General features: G+C 37.0%; 1 protein-coding gene across 1 annotated transcript; it reads left to right on the top strand.

Moving 5' to 3' along the window:
- Positions 1–17,754: 17,754 nt before the first annotated feature.
- LOC145580847 (uncharacterized) lies at positions 17,755–19,499 on the top strand. Its single transcript, XM_081637934.1, has 4 exons — positions 17,755–18,068; positions 18,180–18,498; positions 18,613–18,874; positions 18,964–19,499. Exons 1-4 carry the CDS (start codon positions 17,755–17,757, stop codon positions 19,497–19,499), a joined length of 1,431 nt encoding a protein of 476 aa, XP_081494060.1.
- Positions 19,500–22,102: the final 2,603 nt, after the last annotated feature.

Here is a 22,102-nt window from a genome sequence, read left to right as displayed (position 1 = left end):
AATATTTATTATATAAATCTCTATAATACGTGATTAAATTTTTTATTAAAAATGTATAATTTTTATTTTTAATGTAATTAAAATTGTGATTTATTCTTTAAAAAAATACGATTTCATTTGTTGATGATAGTTAAATAATTAAATCTTTTTTTACTTTTACCACCAAGAAAAAAACACGAAATTGTTTTTTACCCCCAAACTTTTAAAAGTTTTATCTTACCACCAACTAAAAATCAAAAAGTTGTTTTTCACCACCAACTGTCAAAGGAACCGTTAAATTTAAAAGTTTTTAAAAAGATTATTCGATATTCATGCCAAAAACATGTTCTTTAGAGATTTCGGGGTCATTTTGGGTCTTTGGGTCCGGTTTGAGGTCGGAATTGACTAAAAATTATCGAAAATGTCTCATTTTGTGTAGGTCACGCTAACCGAGGTATTTTTAGCAGGAAACATGAGGTATTTACGATAATTTTTAGTCAATTTTAACCTCAAATAGATTCCAAAGGACCGAATTGACCCCTAAAACATTAAAAAAAAAATAGCATCAGACAAATCAGACAATATAACTGGATTTTCAGGTGAGGTTAGATGACTGATGACTCGAAGGTTTGTGAAGAAACTTGTTAATTTCAAGTATATTGGATAGGTTGAAAGGATTTCGGCTGATAAAATTCAATCATTGAAACAATCTATTACATGTTTAGGAAGTTTGTCACTACTCGCTCATTGAAATGATCCCTATGATAAGTGGGTGTAGTCAACCATATATAAATATTTGCGTAATAAATATCTTAACCAAAAAAATTAGGTAGATGATAAAGATTTAAAAAAAGCATGTGTTATATAATATATGTATTTAGTGGATGCCTATTATACCCTTATGATAATTCTAGGATATTTTTAAAATATACTAGATTTATTATTCTATAAGGAAACCCTAATTGTGTCACATGCACACACACACACACACACACACACACACACATATATATACACACACACTCATACATCATTCAGAGATATGAATATAGATCTATTCTCTTCCCTACTTTATCTCTTTCTCTTTAATTTTATAATACGTTATCAGCACCATTCTTAACCAACTGAGCGAACGAAATCATAAGGTCAGTATTCTCTTTTAATTTCTTCCTATTGAAATCTGAGTACTAATTATGTACTGATCGAATTAAATGATGGCAAGGTTTTTCATGATTTATTTAATTTAATAAATTTAACCTTTTTATTAAGTCAAATCTTTAAAAATCCTCATAGGATAGTAATGGGTATTTTAGTGCATATACTTTCGGTGTACGTTGGTTTTGATGATGCCCAAAAGTAGGGTTTTTTTTGCCTTTCTTAATTCTTATCATTCTCATTCTCCTTTGTTGCACTGAGTTCATGTGGCCATCAAGTTTGGCTTTCCATAACCCTATATTACATACATAATATGATAACAATAGTATAACAGTGTAATTCATGCTAGTATATAGTATATTGAGTATATAGTATGACACCATATTTAATTATAATTCATGCAATTGTAATTGTATATAATTTCTGAATGGTTATTTCATAATCATGAAATTTACAGAAGTTCATAATTGTAAATATATTAAAAAGATTGGTCTTGAATTCTGTAAAGGCTCAAGATATTTCATAGTTTACAAAAGGCATACTCAAGATCAGTATTTTCAATTATTTCGTATATTATTTTGATATGATTCTATGTATTATTTAAGTGCATAAATCATTTTGTATATATTAGCCATAATATTCTCGTTATTTTTAGTGATTGATTATCTTGTATATAAATGCATAGATTTAAATATATCTTTGAAGGCAGTCAATTTTCTTCATTTGTTGCCATGTATAGTCTATCTTTCATTAACAAGAGATAATATTAGAACCATGTACTTGCGTATAAGTGTATGAAGGAATTAGTTGACTATTCCATCAAGGGGATTAGCTTTATATAACTAATTAAGATAATTACAAAAGGTAACAAATAGATTTTACAATAATAAAATCCTATTGTACGGCTAGAATTAAGGAGCAAATATTAACAAACAAGCTATATAATTACAGAAAGGATATCATGGGTCAAAGATAATTAATTGACATTATCTTTGACTTAGGATTTGCTATCATTATCATTTTGTGGTAACCAAAGTTTAATTTTCAACAATTTAATAACTTTAGTTTTGGTTATCTTTTGTAACGCTCAAGTGTGGAATGCTTGATATTATTGTTATTGTTTGATCATGCCCTCTCTTGCAGATTTAAAGGGAATTTGTACTTGAAATCACGCTTAATAAGATAATTAATAATTTTATTTAGGCTAATGTGATTTTAATTCAAGTGATCACCAATAGTAGTTTTGTTTGTGCATTAATATTCAACCAACATAGATTAAATAGGTTTAAGGTTAATATATTGATTGTATGTTAGTCAGAAAGCGCACATGAATATGAGAAGAATAAAGTAGAGGCCTATTTAGGGCAGGTTCAATCTCTTTTAGGTTGGATTTGTACCTTCATCCCCGAATATCCAGTCATGGTTCTAGACCACTATGGAGTTAGAGATCTCATGGATCGTGAAGGGGTGTAACCTTCACCCTGTGAACGGTTTACAAGTTCCTAAAACTTGTTGACGACTCTTTTGCTCTAACTCCCTTCCCTTTGGACGCCACTATGATTAAGTGTATGATCACAGTGGGGCTCAAGTGTAGGATGCTTGAAATATTCGCTATAGTTTTTTGACGACTCCACTGGGGAGGATTTCTATTTTAATTCTTAAATTTTATTTTGGCAATAATTTAGAATGAGTGGATGAGACTCGAAACTTCTAAGTATTCATGTTGTAATTTTGATTGACATTATTGACATAAGCATAAAAAGGTCCGCATTGGATAGACCATCCATAATGCGTCAAAAACATAGGATTTTTACATGTAGGAAATTTGGGAAACATCTTTCACAACTAGAATCGAAAAAACGCCGCGAAAACTGGAAAATTCTAAGAAAACAGAGAGCTGCTGAGGCATGTAGGAACTGGCGCTGAAAAAACAGTGCCCTTCGCAGTGTGATGGCTCTGTCGCGATACGATAGCAATATCGCGACGCGACAGGGCTATAGTCTCGCGATGGTCCTTGTTGTCTCGCCCCAAGTTCTTCCAATACCGAGCCAAAAATCTGCCTTCTTGCTTTGACCGGTTCTAGTACTGTTTGCTCGATTTTACTTCTTGATTGAGTTTTTCCCTCTTTTCTAAACCCGCATGTGTTCTACATGTGGCTATAACCCTCTAGGAATTCACGCTCCATCTACCCAATCAAACGCTCATTGCAACGAAGGGTACATCCGAGTTTGTGAATTCACCAAACCATGGAAACAAGTTTAACTTGTGGGGTCCCATCCATACGCGCCAACCCTTCCAAAGGTAAGGCTTCCGCGCGATGCATCCGGACTCATAACCATGGACCCTCTTTGACTAACCCTTATCCTTGAACTTTAGAGAACTAGAGCCATGGTTAGGTTGCAAACTCATTGCATCATATTGTGCTTACTTGACTATTTGTGCTTCTTGCTTGTGTATAATCTATATGTGTTTACACTAACTGTTTGTTTAACTTGTTTATAAGTCTAAATAAACTAACCAATGACTAAAGGACTTTGCTTAATTAATTGATTAATTAATTTGAGCTAATAAATATGTCTAAAATTGACTCATATTTTCTTTGAGTCAACCCGGATTTTTATTTCCGTATACTGCACAAGCGTCAACTTGTTTAGGTCATAACCGGAGTTCTAGAAAGAATTATGATTCTTACAACCTGTGGATCTGTAGCCCCGAATTTTATATTTCATTAAGCATTGGTTTTGTCCAATTCGAAGTCACAAATCAAAAGTTATGACTAAAATACTACAACCTGTCCAGTTTAGTGTACATACGTGAGGTCTTAACTTAGTCTTTGTTTGAGTCTAGTCACATATTCTAGTCACATGGTCATGACACGAGTCTTGAACATATCACTTACAATCACAAGTATATACACACTTTGTACATACTCTTTTCACACCATGACCATGTCTTAGGTTCATGCATGAGTTGCTTTTTCTTTCATTTGAGTGGGGGGTCCACTCTATTCCTAATTCTTCCACTGCACATTTCTCCATCTACATCATCTTTCTACTCTCTACATGCTTTTGTCCATGCATATCACTCCCCACATTCTTCCATGATCTCTTCCCATCTATTGCATGTTGAATTGAGTTTGAGTCAAATAATTAACAATAAGTATCCATAACTTCCCTTTCCACAGCACTTGGTCAAGGAGAGAAGGGCGGTTAATCAAGGACAACACTTTCATTCAAGTACTACTATTTGATAAACCGATTCGACAAAAAAGGAAAGCTAAGAAAATGGCATCTCAAGAAGAAGTTAATGAACTAAGGCAAAACATGACTAACTTGACCGAGATGTTCAAAACTCTCGCTCTTCAAGTCAATGACCCTGCTAAGCAACACCAACTTGAGCGAATGGAAGAAAGCTTGAGCAAAATTTCCAATGACTATAAATTTCAGGGGATTAGCTCACAAGGGGTCTCGGTGGACAAAGAACTTCTTCTGCAGAAATTCAATGCCAACGACATCCCTAGATTCAAGCCAACTGACAACCCTTATTTTCATTTAAGAGCTTTCGAAACTATAATGAATATTAAGGGAATTGATAGGAAAGCTTTCCACTCGTTGTTTTTACTATCTCTAGAAACCATTTGTCAACAATGGTTTTTCTCCCTTGACAAAGAGAAAATCTCTTCTTGGGATTCTATAACAAACACTTTCATTGATAGATATAAGTGCAACATTCAAGTTGAAACTGACCATAGGGAACTTGAGATGCTAAAGCAAAAGGAAAATGAAGGGTTCACCTCTTTCTTCAATAAGTGGAGGGAAACTTCCTCTAGGATGGTAGAGGTTCCTACCGAAAAGGAGTCCGTAAGAATGTTCATCAAGAACCTCCAAGAGAAGTATTCAAAGCATTTGAAATACCAACACAACTTGAATACTTTTAAGGCCATTTATAACATAGGCATTGATATTGAAGATGACCTTGCAAAACAAAAAGCTACTAACAGTAGTAACAACGGTGGCTGGAAAGAAAAGAAGAACGACAATCCTTCTTCTTCCGAACACACCTACTTTAGTAACAATGTTAGTACCTTTGACCTCAATGAAGTCTTAGCCATGGATAATCAAGGACCTAAAAAGCAACTAAAGAAAGAGTTCACCCCTATTCGGATGAGCTATGATACTACCTTCGATCGACTCCATGCCAAGGGACTCATTACTCCCATTAGACCTATTCAAGATCCCGCACCTGAAAAGAGGTTGCCTAGTTGGAACCCAAATCAACACTGCAAGTACCATCAAGGTAGGGGTCATGCTACCGAAAGTTGTTGGAAGCTAAAAGAGGTCATCCAATATTTGATTGATAATAACAAGCTTCCCATACCTCCAGATGGCAAGAAGACCGAGTGATGATAAAGCACAAGACACAAGGCGTGCTTCAACGACAAGATTTCGTGACCTCCTCTTCTTTTTTTTCCTCCTTTCCCTAATAATTCTAGCATAGACACCTTTTTTATTTTGTAGGATTTTTTCTTTTTTCCTTTTAATAAAATGAGCATTTCTTTTCTTGCATATGATCAACGCATTGCATTACCCAAAAAAAAAAAAAACAAAAATAAAAATCCACGCCGGACTAAACACAAGGTATACTAATGATTTGAGGCACCCCTTGTAGCCATATCATATCACCTTTACCCCTTTCGAATATACAATCCTTTCTTGATAAAACACTTTGAGCCTCGTCTAACGTTTGACCTTCCTTTTTTCAACCCACATCTACCTAACCTTGGGATGGGATAGTGTGCAACCTATGCAATTTTCAAATACAAAAGCTTGAGTGATGTTATAAAAATTTCAAAAGATTAAAATAGCAAAAAATAGTGTGCAAAAGGGCAAGTGTTCCAATGTCTTTGATAAGAACATGTCTCATATTGTGTCTCTTATCGAGTGCTCGGTACCGTGCCTGAGAAACATGAATGCCAAGTGAGTGATAGACCGCATGATCGGGATTACCCACACTTATCAAAAAAAAAAAAATGCAAAAGCAAAAAAGAGAGAGCAAAAATATAAACAAAAGAGAGTTCAAAAGTGAGGAAACATCAAGCATAAAAATACAAAGATTCAAAAGCAAGGTTACACACCTTGGAGGCTTATTTAGGGTCTTGAGCCTTTATCTTTTCTTCTTCAACCTTTAGCCTAACCCCGTTACAACCCTTAAAAAGACCTCTTTGAGGTATACACACACTTGTGCGAGGTTTGGCTAGAGCTACGTTCGGCCTGATTCCTAACGGATAAGTAGGCAACCTCACATTGGGGTGCGGCCGTAATAATCATGCATTCATTCACATACATATTCATACATAATCATATCAAGGGATCTCCAATGCTCATCCCTATCCGTTTAGATATAGACTTGGGGGCTTGATCCCTATATCATCAGCCTACCCAACCTAAGAGTCACCATCATTTGACTCTTGTCAAAATAATTTTTCCACACCGTTAGCCCTTGCGGCCTAACTTTAGTGTCACTTTCACACACATCACGGGTACATGACCAAATAATCCTTCCTTTATGAACCATTTGTCATGAAATCTTAACACAACGATGAAGCACGCCTTGTCATATCAAGATCACTAATTATCATAATCATCATTGCATTACAAAGTATGAAGTACTTAGCCTCCGTGCCTAAGTTACCTAAATACATTCATCATGGAGTTAAAAATTGAGATAGCCTAGGATGTTATAATCCTTGCACCATGAGATATAACATCAGCACATACATTTGACTAAACTCATTCAACATGCACTCTCAAACACTTTACTTCTTCCTTTTCGCGTCTTTCTTTTTCGGGAGAAAGTCGGTACCCTCCACAAAAATGATGGAAAATATGTGCTTTTCTGCATTTCGAGTCGCACGAGCACAATCATAATACAATGCACACACGAGTCATGTAAATTAAGTCATGTCATGTCACATTGAGTGGAGTCTAGCACCTTGAGTCATGTTGAGTCGTATGAGTCAAAACACATTAAGTCGAGTTCACACAATGAGTTGAATAACACCAAGCCTTAGGCCAACCCTAAGAAGAACATGAGAAAAGTCCTATAGTTTAAAATACAGATGCAGGTACATTAAGTCCAAAGCTGAACAGAAGAAGCTCTGATATGGATTCAAGCGCATTACAAAATAAACAACGCAGCACGATGCACCTTGGCGCAACACGAAGCTTCCTGACGTAGCACGATACATCCTGTCGCTGCGCGATGGCTCTGATTTGCCCGCGTCGGCCTTCGATGGTCTCCAACTTGGATTGGTTGGTCCGTGACTAATCCATTTGAGCCTTTTGAAGAGCATTTGAGCAATTGATAGCTTTTTGATTGGTAATCGGCCCGATTACAGTCTTGATTGATCAGCCCGGTGACGATAAAATGAAGCAGATTTGAAAGATGATTAGTGATTGATTATAATCACAAAGAATTCCTAGGATGGAAGATTTCTACAAACCAATTGGAAGACTTTAAGAATCTTAGATATGGTTCTTAAAATGAATTTTCCAAAGATGGAAAGGTCAATTACTTCTAGGAGTAAAGACAAGAAGATTTGAAGACTCAAGATGAACAAGCCTTCGACAAGAGGCTCTAAGATGAAAGGGTCTCTCGCTTTGATTTAAGAAGGGCGGTTCGAGATGAAGCGGTCTTCGGTAGCTTTCGCTATGATTGGGAAGGTTATCATGTGATTTGAGAAGGGCGGTTGAAGATGAAGCGGTCTTTGGTAGCTTTCGCTATGATTGTGAAGGTTATCATTTGATTCTAGAAGGGCGGTTCAAGATGAAGCAACCTTCGACAGCTTTCGCTAAGATTGTGGGGGTTGTCACCTAGATTTGAGAAGATAGCACAAGATGGGCGATCTTCGACGGCTTTCGCTGAGATTATGGGGGTTATCACCTAGATTTGAGAAGATAGCACGAGATGGGCAGTCTTCGATGACGTTCACTAAGATTGTGGAAGTCGTCACCCAGATTTGAGAAGAATGGTTCGTGATGAGGCGGTCTTCGACGACATTCGCTATGATTGTGATGGTTGTCACCATGATTTAAGAAAATAGCTCGTGATGTAGCAGCAGATCTTCGACGATGTTCCCTAGGATGTGGAAGATTGTCACAACAAAACTGAGGATCGTTACAAGCAGAATATAGATGGTGTTCCCTAGCTTGCGGAGGATTGTCACAGTAAAAAGTGAAGATAGCTACAAGCGGAGCGGTCTTCAACGATATTCCCCTGGCTTGAGGAAGGTCGTCACAAATGCAGAAAAATCAGTTACACCAGAGACGTGTGCTCGACGGTGCAAGATACGTGTTTCTCAACTCTTTTATCTGTTTAACTAACGCTAGTTTGCAGGTATCAGTGTTGCAATAATGATTTAGGATCGTAGAATGTTCTGAATCATTCTCCGTCCCTATCGCTACTTTGACTTTTGTTTTCGAAACTTGCGTTTCTCCAAACTCAATCAAAGTGGGGGCTTCTGTAGACACCTGATTGTGTCTCCCCAAAAACCAAACCCAGTGATGAATATCTTTCACGTCATTAATTATCGAACGAGATGAAATGTGAAAGCGTCTCGTGATTCCTCTGTTTTAATAAAAATACTTCTCTTTGTTTTCCAAAATATTTCTTTTCGTACCCAGTTTATAAAAAACGTCCAATCTAATTTATTTTGGTCCAAATATGGGTCCAATAATTGTGTAGTTGGATGGGGTTTGAAAATACCTTTCCAACGATATATTATAAGCCCAATTCCGATGAATAATGAGGAAGTTATGGCCAAAATACTAAACTAAGCCCAAACCGGATTTTACCTACGACCCAATGATCATGTGGAGGGTCCAAAGGCTTTAATCCCATTCCTAAACTAATTAGGATTAATTAGAAGCTTATATGAGTTTCTAAGAGATTTTAATTATCCTTTTTTGAAAAGATAAGATTAAAGAATTTGAAATTGAATAAAACTCCTCTTTTTTAGAGTCCTTGTTCTGTGCGAAATAGAATATGTTCAGATATTATTTTCTTACCTCATAATTTTTATCCAAATTTTATATGTTTGGATAGGTCTTGAAATTATCTTTCCAATCATATATTATAATATTAATTCTGAGCTATAACAAAAAAGATATGAAAGAAATACGAAACTCTATCCAAAGCTGACACCCATCTACTATTTCAGCCATATCTTTTTATCTACAAAATATTTTAATCTGATTCTAATTGGTTTGGAAAGTAGACTTCAATATCTTTCCAAATACATGTTATATGACTTATTTTGACTTCTGGATCAAAAGTTATAATAAAAACAAAATCCGCAAAAAACTGTTTTTATCGCGATGCGAAAATTCTATGGCGCCGCGATAATCCTATCGCACTGCGATAGTCCTATCGCATCGTGATAGTCCTTATCTTGCCGCGTCAAAAGAAATTTTATTCCGATTTTAATTCTAACTCTTTTCTAATCGTTTTCGGATGTTTTTCTCTATAAATAAGGTCGATTTCCTCCGTTTTAATCACCAACAATCATTAACAATCATCTAATTCTTTCTCTCTTTAAGCTAAAGCTTATTCTTTCCTTCTCTCTCTTGATTTCTAAGCCTAGCCTTTTCAAAGTACAATACCGCATTCACGAGACTTAGACACACATAGCCAAGCTCGAAGTTGCCTTCACCCTAGACGTGAAAGGTTGATAATTTCTGAGGGTTTGGTCCCAAATCCCTATTTCAATTATTTAAATTAATTATTTGATTTAATATTTTCCTTGAAGTTACTAACATGTGTATTTTTTTGTTAGAAAGAGATACGAGGCAACAAAGTGAGTAATTTTATTGCTCTATATCTTTAGAAAGCATTCTTAGATTATTTTGATTCCTAGTATCATGTTAGGATGATTATTTATTGTTTTCTAGTATCATGATTAGGTTGCTTCCTATTTCTTCTATCATGTTAGTATCATGTTAGGGATAAAGCTTTGATTTTTATTTTTTAGTGACATGCTAGGATTTGTTATTAATCTTGTTAGTATCATGCCTAGGATCTTGCTACTATTATTATGCTTTGATGAGATTAAGATTGTTATTATGATGATGATTGTTATTAGTATGTTGCTTGATATTATTGTTATTGCTTGATCACGTCCTCTCTTGCAGGTTTAAAGGGAATTTGTACTTGAAATCACACTTAATAAGATAATTAATAATCTTATTTAGGCTAATGTGATTTTAATTCAAGTGATTGCCAATAATAGTTTTGTTTGTGTATTAATATTCAACCAACATAGATTAAACGGGTTATAGGTTAATATATTGATTTTATGTTAGTCAGAAAGCGCACATGAATATGAGAAGAATAAAGTAGAGGCCTATTTAGGGCAGGTTCAATCTCTTTTAGGTTGGATTTTTACCTTTATCCCCGAATATCCAATCATGGTTCCAGACCACTATGGAGTTAGCGATCTCATGGATCGTGAGGGGTGTAACCTTCACTCTGTGAACGGTTTACAAGTTCCTATAACTTGTTGGTGACTCTTTTTCTCTAGCTTCCTTCCCTTTGGACGTCACCATACTTAAGTGTATGATCTCAGTGGGGCTCAAGTGTGGGATGCTTGAAATATTCCCTATAGGGCGCGATAAGATTATCGCGGCGTGATAAAAATAGTTTTTTGCGGATTTTGTTTTTATCATAATTTTTGATCCAGAAGTCAAAATAAGTCATATAATATGTCGTTGGAAAGCTATTAAAGTCTACTTTCCAACTAAATATGAATCAGATTAAATTTTTTTCAGAATAAAAGATATGGACAAAATAGTGGAAGGGTGTAAGTTTTGGATAGAGTTTCGTATTTCTTTCATATTTTTTTCGTTATAGCTCAGAATTAATATTATAATATATAATTCGAAAGATAATTTCAAGATATATCCAACCATAAAAAATTTTGATAAAAATTATGAGGCATGAAAATAATATCTAAACATGTTCCATTTCGCACAGAACAAGAACTCTAAAAAAAAGGAGTTTTATTCAATTTCAAATTCTTTAAACTTATCTTTTCAAAAAAGGATAATTAAAATCTTTTAGAAACTTATAGAAGCTTCTAATTAATCCTAATTGGTTTAGGAATGGGATTAAACCTTTGGACCCTCCTGTAGGGAATATTTCAAGCATCCCACACTTGAGCCTCACTGTGATCATACACTTAAGCATGGTGGCATCCAAAGGGAAGGAAGCTAGAGTAAAAGAGTCGCCAACAAGTTTTAGGAACTTGTAAACCGTTCATAGGGTGAAGGTTACACCCTTTCACGATCCATGAGATTGCTAACTCCATAGTGGTCTGGAACCATGACTGGATATTCGGGGATGAAGGTACAAATATAATCCAACCTAAAAGAGATTGTACCTGCCCTAAATAGGCCTCTACTTTATTCTTTTTATATTCATTTTCTGACTAACATACAATTAATAGGTTAACCTTAAACCTGTTTAATCTATGTTGGTTGAATATTAATGCATAAACAAATCTATGGCGATCACTTGAATTAAAATCACATTAGCCTAAATAAAATTATTAATTATCTTATTCAGCGTAATTTCAAGTACAAATTCCCTTTAAACCTGCAAGAGAGGGCGTGATCAAGAAATAACAATAATATCAAGCAACATATAAATTATTAATACAACAAATCACCATCACCATAAAAAAATCTCAATAAAGCAAAATAATATTATTAGCAAGATCCTAGGCATGATACTAACAAGATTAATAACAAATCCTAGCATGTTACTAAACAATAAAGATCAAAGCTTTAACCCTAACATGATACTAGCATGATAGAAGAAAATAGGAAGAAACCTAAACATGATACTAAGAATCATAATGACATCCTAACATGATACTAGTAATTAATAAAATATTCTAAGCATGATCCCTAAAGAAATATAGCAATAAAACAACTTACTTTGTTGCCTCGTATCTCTTTCTATCAAAACAATACATACGTTAGTAACTTCAATGAAAATATTAAATCAAACAATTAATTTAAATAATTTAAATAGGGATTTGGGACCAAACCCTCAGAAATTATCAACCTTTCACGTCTAGGGCGAAGGCAACTTCGAGCTTGGCTGGGTGCGTCTAAGTCTCGTGAATGCGGTATTGTATTTTGAAAAGGCTAGGCTTAAAAATCAAGAGAGAGAAGAATATAACTAGATGATTGTTGATGATTGTTGGTGATTTTTGGTGATTCAAATGGGGAAATAAGACCTTATTTATAGAGAAAAACATCCGGAAATGATTAGAAAATAGTTAGAATTTGAATCAGAATAAAATTCCTTTTGACGCGCGCGCGATAGGACTATCGCGTCGCGATAAAAATAGTTTTTTACGGATTCTGTTTTTATCATAACTTTTGATCCTAAAGTCAAAATAAGTCATATAATATTTCCTTGGAAAGATCTTGAAGTCTTATTTCCAACCCCATTGGAATCAGATTAAAATATTATGTAGATTAAAAGATATGGCCAAAATAGTGGAAGGGTGTCAGTTTTAGATAGAGTTTCGTATTTCTTTCATATCTTTTTCTTTATAGCTCGGAATTAATATTATAATCTATCATTGGAAAGATAGTTTCAAGATCTATCCAATCATATAAAATTAGGATAAAAATTATGAAGCACGAAAATAATATCCGAACATATTTCATTTCGCACAGAACAAGGATTCTCAAAAAGAGGAGTTTTATTCAATTTTAAATTTTTTAATCTTATCTTTTCAAAAAAGGATAATTAAAATCTCTTAGAAACTTATAGAAGCTTATAATTAATCCTAATTAGTTTAAGAATGGGATTAAAGCTTTTGGACCCTCCACATGATCATTGGGTCATAGGTAAAATCCGGTTTGAGCCCAGTTTAGTATTTTGGCCATAATTTCCTGATTATTCATTGGAATTAGGCTTATAATATATCGTTGGAAAGATCTTTTCAAACCCCATCCAAATACACCAATTATTGGATCTTGATTATGGAATATACTAAACTATTTTGGACATTTTTCATAAATAGGATACGAAATGAATGATTTTCGAAAACAGAATGAATTATCTTTATTAAAACTTTTTAGAAAACAGAAGAATTCACGAGACTTTTCACATTCACCTTGTTCGATAATTAATGACGTGAAAGGTATTCATCACTGGGTTTGGTTTTTGGGGAGACACAATCAGGTGTCTATAGAAGCCCCCACTTTGGCTGAGTTTGGAGAAACATAAGTTTCGAAAACAAAAGTCAAAGTAGCAATAGGGACGGAAAATGATTTAGAACGTTCTGCGATCCTAAATCATTCTTGTAACGCTAATACCTACAAACTAGCGTTAGTTAAACAGGTAAAAGAGTTAAGAAACGCGTATCTTGCACCGTCGAGTACACGTTTCTGGGGTAACTGATTTTTAGTGCTGCATTTTGTGACGATCTTCCTCAATCCAGGGGAATATCGCCGAAGACCGCTCCGCTTGTAGCCGTCTTCACCTTTTTTTTTTTTGCTCTGACAGTCCTCCACAAGCTAGGGAACACCATCTAATATTGCTCCGCTTGTAGCGATCTTCTGCTGTTTTGTGACCATCTTCCGCAAGCTAGGGAACATAGTCAAAGATAACTCCACTTGTAGCCATCTCCCGTTTTCGTGACAATTCTCTGCAAGCAAGGGAACATCGTCAAAGGCGACTTTGCTTGTAGTCATCTTCATTTGTTTTTGACAACCCTTCACATCTTAGGGAACGTCGTCGAAGATCATTCTGCTTGTAACGATCCTTAGTTTTGTTGTTGTGACAATCTTCCACATTGTAGGGAACATTGTCGAAGATCTGCTGCTACATCATGAGCTATTTTCTTGAATCATGGTGACAACCTTCACAATCATAGCGAACGCCGTCAATGACCGCCTCATCACGAACCGTTCTTCTCAAATCTGGGTGACGACTTCCACAATCTTAGCGAAAGCGGTCGAAGATCGCCCATCTCGTGCTATCTTCTCAAATCAAATGATAACCTCCTCAATCATGGGGAAAGCTATCAAAGACCGCTTCATTTCAAACCGCCCTTCTCAAATCGAAGCGAGAGACTCTTTAATCTTGAACCTTCAAATCTTCTTGTCTTTACCGCTAGGAGGAATTGACCTTTCCATATTTGGAAAAATCATTTCAAGAACCATATCTAAGATTCTTAAAGTCTTTAAATTGATTTGTAGAAATCTTCCATCCTAGGAATTCTTTGTGATTATAATCAATCACTACTCAAATGTTCTTAATCTTTTTTTCTAATCTGCTTTATTTGATCGTCATCAGGCAGATCATCAATCAAGTTGTAATCGAGCTGACAACTAATCAAACGTGTAATTTTTCAAAGGTGTTCATTTAATCAAATATATGATCGTCATCAGGCCGATCATCAATCAAGACTATAATCAGGCCGATTACCAGTCGAATAGCTATCGATTGCTCAAATGCTCATCAAAAGGCTCAAATGGATTAGTCACGGACTGACCAATCCAAATTGGAGACCATCGAAGGCTGGCGCGGGCTAATTAGAGCCATCGCACAGCGACAGGTATATCACGCCGCGTTAGGAAGCTTCGTGCAGCGCCAAGGTGCATCGTGCTGCGTTGTTTAATTTGAAATGCGCTTGAATCCTAGTCAGAGCTTTTTCAGCTCGTTCAGCTTTGGACTTAGTGTACCCGCATCTATATTTTGGACTATAGGACTTTGCCCATGTTTTTCTTAGGGTTAACCTAAGGCTTGGTGCTATTCAACTCGTTGCGTGAACTCGACTTAATGCGTTTTGACACATACGACTCAACATGACTCAAGGTGCAAGACTCCACTCAATGTGATATGACATGACATGACTTAATGTGCATGACTCGTGTGTGCATTGTATTGTGATTGTGCTCGTGCGACTCGAAATTCAGAAAAGCACATATTTTCCGTCATTTTTGTGGAGGATACAGACTTTCTCCCGAAAAAGAAAGACGCGAAAAGGAAGAAGTAAAGTGTTTGAGAGTGCATGTTGAATGAGTTTTGTCAAATGTATGTGCTGATGTTATATCTCATGGTGCAAGGATTATAACATCCTAGGCTATCTCAATTGTTGACTCGATGATGAAAGTATTTAGGTAACTTAGGCACGGAGGCTAAGTAATTCATACTTTGCGATGCAATAATGATTATGATAATGAGTGATCTTGATATGACAAGGCGTGCTTCATCGTTGTGTTAAGATTTCATGACAAAGGGTTCCTAAAGGAAGGATTATTTGGTCATGTATCTGTGATGTGTGTGAAAGTGACACTAAAGTTAGGCCACAAAGGCTAAGTGTATGGAAAAATATTTTGAAAAGAGTCAAATAGTGGTGACTCTTAGGCTGGGTAAGCTAATGATGTAGGGATCAAGCCCCCAAGTCTAGCTCTAAGTGGATAAGGATGAGCATTGGAGATCCCTTGATATGATTATGTGTGAATATGTATGTGAATGAATGCATGATTATTACGGCCGCACCCCAATGTGAGGTTGCCTACGTATCAGTTAGGAATCAGGTCGAACGTAGCTCTAGCCGAACCTCGCACAAGTGTGTGTATACCTCAAAGAGGTCTTTTCAAGGGTTGTAACGGAGTTAGGCTAAAGGTTGAAGAAGAAAAGATAAAGGCTCAAGACCCTAGATAAGCCCCCAAGGTGTGCAACCTTGCTTTTGAATCTTTGTCTTTGTATGCTTGATGTTTCCTCACTTTTGAACTCTCTTTTGTTTATATTTTTGCTCTCTTTTTTTTGCTTTTGCAATTTTTTTTTATTTGTGTAAGTGTGGGTAATCCCGATCATGCGGTCTATCACTCACTTGGCATTCATGTTTCTTAGGCATGGTACCGAGCACACGATAAGAGACGCAATTTGAGACGTGTTGTTATCAGAGATATATTCATATCAAAGACATTGGAACACTTGCCCTTTTGCACACTATTTTTTACTATTTTAATATTTTGAAATTTTTATAACATCACTCAAGCTTTTATATTTGAAAATTGTATAGGTTGAACATTATCCTATCCCAAGGTTAGGTAGATGTGGGTTGAAAAAAGAAAGGTCAACCATTAGACGAGGCTCAAAGTGTTTTATCAAGAAGGGATTGTATATTCGAAAGGGGTAAAGGTGATATGATATGGCTACAAGGGGTGCCTCAAATCATTAATATACCTTGTGCAAGTGGATTCCCAATTTCATACCAGATGATGCTCCATTGCACTTCTTTACTGCGTGGGTTCGCATTCCTCACTTAGCAGTGGAATACTTCGACAAAGAATTCCTACACAAGATTGGCAATAAGATTGGCAAAATTGTACGAGTGGATAACAACACTGCCTTGGCTCAGAGGGGACAATTTACCAGACTGAGTGTAGGATTGGATTTATCCAAACCCTTACTTTCAAAATTCTGGTTAAAAGGGCGAACTTGGAGAATCCAATACGAAGGTCTTCGTATGATCTGTTTTGAATGTGGAAAAATAGGTCATTAGGGAGATAAATGCCCAAAAAGATGGAGGATGGTGTTGATATGGACACTAGAACTGAACCAGATCAAGTGCAGGAAAGAACTGTACTGAAGATTCCATCTATTGTAGAGCAGCAGGATTATGGATCCTGGATTATGGTCAAGAAGCACCACCACGCAAACGCCCTCCGAGGCCAGAGAAACACTAGCAAGAAGGAGCCAAGGCTAATTTTGGCAACAATTCAAAATCCATGCAAAAAAATCAAGGAAAAAATCAAGGTAGAAATCAAGGGTCAAGATTTTCCATTCTGGTTGAGGAGGGAAATCAGGAAATTTTTGATAATAAAGATGCAAATCAAGTTAATATGGGAATAAGTAACGAAGATTCTACTGCAAGTCAGCAAGAAACGGTTGAGTTAGGCAAAGAATCCCAAAGACCAATTATACCCATTATTAATTTAAAATTTAATTCAGGAAAATCCTCTAATTTGCCAAAAGCTAATGTCAATCCTTTAGGGAGTGCTAAGAATAAGAAAATTTCAAGGAAATAGAATATTTCTCTCCAAAATTCTATCCTTAAAGATTCTACCAATGAGCTGGCATCCGAAGGTCAAAATAAGCCAAAACCCTTTGTAGCAACAGGAAAAGAGAACACTCCAGTTACCTTTCAAGCTATCACCAATGACCCTGCCATTCCCTCATTCACTGACCTTAACAAGCTACCTTCCCTGGAACATCTCACCAATTCCCTAACCCATGTCTCTCCTACTACCAACCCCGATAGTGGGGCGAATCCCACCAGAGAAGATAATTTGCACCACCACTCCGATGGAGCAACCTTATCTAGGCATAGCAGACCTCCTGACACACAAGATGGAAGTGGAGATACACTCATGGACAATGCCAGGTCTACTCGAGATGATGGTGACACTGAAGTTACCTCTTAAGATCAAAGAAGCCCTGAGCCGGATTACGGATGCTTACAATGCTATGTTTCCTACTTCCCCTGGTCTAATGAATATTGAACATAATCTCTCATATTCCTTCCCTATAATGTGTATGGTTTGGAATGTTCAAGGTGCTGGCAGCCGTGATTTTCTATTGGCCCTGCGTGAAGTAATTAGAATAAATAAACCTTGTGTGTCTGCTCTTGTTGAAACACATATGGGTGGTGAACATGCTATTCATATTGCTACTGTTCTTGGTTACAATGGCCACACTCGGGTGGATGCTCAGGGTTTTAGCAATGGTATTTGGGTGTTTTGGAAACCTGAATTAGTTACAATTGACCCGATTGAAAAACCGAATCAATACATTACTATGGTGATATCCAGAGTAGGGGAAGATCCTTGGTATTTTTCTACTGTGTACGCAAGTCCTGACCCTTCAAAGCGTCAAGAATTATGGGATGATCTTTCCAAATTTGCTCAAAACAACAACTAGCCATGGCTTGTGGCTGGGGATTTCAATGAAACTAGATATGATTGGGAAAGAAACTCGAGTTGTTCTGCTACATCTAGGAGGTCTGCTCAATTCAACCACTGGATTAATAATAATCAACTCATTGAGGTAGAGTTTTTAGGGCCTTCCTACACGTGGGCTGGAGGCAATTCTCCAGCAACTCGTAGAAGTGCGCGATTAGACCGAGTTCTTTGTTCATCAAAATGGAGTCTTAAATTTGACAGAGCTAAAGTAAAACATCTTCTAGCACTTCAATCAGACAACTGCCCCTTGCTAATTTCATCGAATGGCTTTGCTTCTCTAGACTCTATGAATAGACCATTCCGTTTTCAAGCGGCATGATTATCCCATGAGAAATTTTCTGATTTTCTCAAAGAAAAATGGAACAACGTGACACCTATTGTCCCTCTGCTCAAATCATTTGCTAATGATCTACAAAACTGGAATCAGGAAGTGTTTCATAACATTTTCCGTGAAAAGAGGAGGCTTATTGCTCGTATCACAAGCATTCAAACTTCTCTTGTAGCTGGACGAGATTTGGGTTTATTAAAGCTTGAAGCTCGGCTTAGAAGGGAGCTTGATACTATCCTCAAGCAAGAGGAACTTCTTTGGTATCAAAAATCCCGTGTTGATTGGATTCAAGATGGTGATCGCAACACAACTTTCTTCCACCTTAGCACTGTTGTGAGGAGATGGAAAAATAGGATAGCTGGTATAAAAAAAACAACGAAGGTGACTGGGTTCATAACAAGAATCAAGTTAAGCAAATCGTTGTGAGTTACTTTGCCAATTTGTTTCAAGATGATGGGATCGAAGGGGAACACAATATCCCAACTGGAGTCAGTGTCGCTCTATCAAATGAGGAATGGGGTAAACTCAACAGACCATACACAAAGACTGACATTGATGTGGTAATTAAAAATATGGGCTCTCTCAAACCCCCGGGCCCAAACGGCTTTCAAGCTTTGTTCTATCAGAAAAATTGGAGTATTGTGGCTCCTAGTATTTATCAGATGGTTCTTTCGGTCCTTGAGGGAGGTGGGCTGCCTGAAACTCTCAATGAAACCTTCTTGGTTCTCTTGCCCAAAGTGGATTCCCCTGAGTCAGCAACACAATTTAGGCCCATATGCCTTTGTAATGTCACTTATAAGATAATTACAAAGGCCATTGTTAACAGGATTAAACCATTGTTGCCGAAAATTGTTTCTCATTCTCAATCAAGTTTCGTTCCAAATCGGCAAATCACTGATAATATCGTGATCGTTCAAGAAGTAATTCATACTGTGAAGCGTAAGCAAAGTGGCAAAGGATACATGACCATTAAAATTGATTTTTGAAAAAGCGTATGATCGACTTAAATGGTCATTCATACGAGATACGCTCATGGAAATGAATTTTCCTCTTCGTATGGTGAATGTTATAATGGAATGTGTGTCATCCCCTTCAATGCAAGTTCTATGGAATGGAGAAAAAACAGAACCTTTCTTCCCATCCCGAGGAATTAGACAAGGCGATCTGCTATCTCCATACTTGTTTGTCCTATGTATGGAACGGTTGAATCAAGTTATTGAAGAGGCGATAATAAGAGGGAATTGGAAACCGATCTATGCTAGTAGGGGTGGGCCGCAACTTTCCAATATCTTTTTTGTTGACGATTTGATCCTTTTTTCTGAAGCAAACATTGAACAAGCACAAATCATCAATGACTGCCTTGCTAGATTTTATGGTGCATCTGGACAGAAAGTAAGTTTGTCAAAATCCAGAGTGTATTTTTCACGCAATGTGAATGCTGACCAGCAAATTTCATCAGTCAGACGTTGGGTATGGATACAACTGAAGACTTGGGTCTCTACCTTGGCATGCCCACTTTGACGAGTAGAGTCACAAGGGAGACATATGCTTACATTTGCGAGAAAATTGATCGTCGCCTTACGGGATGGAAATCTAAATACCTCTCCCTAGCGGGACGCATAACTCTTGCTAAATCTACACTCACCACGATGGCTAATTACTCGATGCAAACGGCGAAAATTCCTAGAACTATTTGTGACAACATTGACAAGAAAGCTCGAAGGTTTATCTGGGGTGGGAATGATGAAAGGAGTCGAATCCACCTCTTATCCTGGGACTCTTTACAGCTGCCTCGAAACAAAGGTGGTATTGGTGTGCGCTCAGCTCGCTAAGCAAACTCAGCTTTTTTAACCAAACTTGGTTGGAGAGTCTTAACCGAGCCACAAGCTTTATGGTCAAGATTACTTCGTCATAAGTACTGCAAGGGCAGATGTGACATAGACATGTTCACACCCGCTTCCAACATGCCTAACGTATGGAGGGGTATTACGGATAATGTGGACTTGATTAAAAAAGGTGCAGCTGTTGCTATAGGAAATGGGCAGACTACATTGTTCTGGGATCACTGTTGGGCCTCAAGTGAACCTCTCCGTAATTCTGCAACTACTCAGATTCCAAGTGAGTTAGATGGAGCAATTGTTGAAGAAATGTGGGATACGAATGCTGGTTGGAAATGGGAATCCTTTGCCAATTTACTCCCAGAACATTCTTTGAACTTGATTGCTGCTCACAAGGTGGTAGAAGACCCTGAAGCTATGGATACTCATTATTGGAGGGGAACAAATACAGGGAAATTCTCTGTGAAAAGTGCCATGAAAATTCTGCAAAATCATGACCATACCACCACTGATCCATGCTGGGATCTTGCCTGGTCTGCTCCTTTCCAACAACGGATCAGAGTGTTTTTATGGCTGCTTCTCCATGACAGAGTTTTATGCAACTCAAACAGGCTGGAACGTCATCTCACAGATGACCCCCGCTGCAATCGCTGTACATCAAATGAAGATGAAACTCTGCTGCATCTTCTCCGAGATTGTCCAAGTGCAAGGCATATACAGAGCAGCATAGGAGGAACGACTAACTACCCTTCCTTCTATAGAGGAGAATTAAAAGAATGGATCACTCGCAACCTTAAAGCTGAGGGATTGATTTTTTCAGATAAGTGGCCTATATGCTTTGCTCAGACCATCTGGTGGATCTAGAAATGGCGTAACTGCCATGTATTTGGAAAAGCAGGGGAAATACCTCATGATACAGGTACCTTCTTGCGTGCACAAGTAGATGAAACTTGGAAGGCTATCATGGGAGAGGCTCAAGGGCAGATTGATGCTGACAAACACAAGAGAAAAGAGGTTTATGTTAGATGGATAGCCCCACCAGACAATTGGACTGTCCTCAACACTGATGGGGCAGCCAAAGGATCACCAGATCTTGCAGGAGGGGTGGTGTGCTGAGAAGCTGCAATGGTGATTTTATTAAAGCATTCACTGCAAATTTTGGAATCTGCCATGCTTACAAAGCCGAACTTCTTGCGGTGGAATTGGGACTTCATATGGCAGTATCTATGAACGTTGAGAAACTAATGGTGCAAATGGACAATAAAGCATGTATTGAAGCTCTTCAATCTGACTAGCTCCATGGAGGTGAATGCATCCATGTACTAAGCGAGTGTCGTAGAATTATTAAATACTTTGGTTGTAATTTTTGTATTTCCCATTGTTTTTGTGAAGGTAATAAGGTAGCCGATAAGTTAGCTAATTTAGGGATCATCCAATCGGGGAGGGTCAATTATTTCGAAGTTCCACCTATTGAAATAAGGGACCTTCTTCGTGAAGATGTCATAGGGGTGGCTACCTCTCGTTTTATTGTCTAGGCTTTTATTTTACTTCGGGCTTGGCCCTCCTTTGCACCAAAAAAAAAAACAAACATTTTTTAAAATAAGAAAAAAAAAATTATTTTTACATAAACAAAATATACAGCAAATGCATTAATCTTATCAGTTTCACTTCTCAAAATACTCCTTAACATCTACCAAATTCACGTGTCATATATATTCGTTGATTATTACAACACACTACAAATCACAATT

Source organism: Chenopodium album, chromosome 15 (genome assembly GCF_948465745.1).
Source record: "Chenopodium album chromosome 15, dcCheAlbu1.1, whole genome shotgun sequence".
In the NCBI taxonomy this organism is placed as follows: domain Eukaryota; kingdom Viridiplantae; phylum Streptophyta; class Magnoliopsida; order Caryophyllales; family Amaranthaceae; genus Chenopodium; species Chenopodium album.
This window is presented reverse-complemented; position numbering and strand designations above follow the sequence as displayed.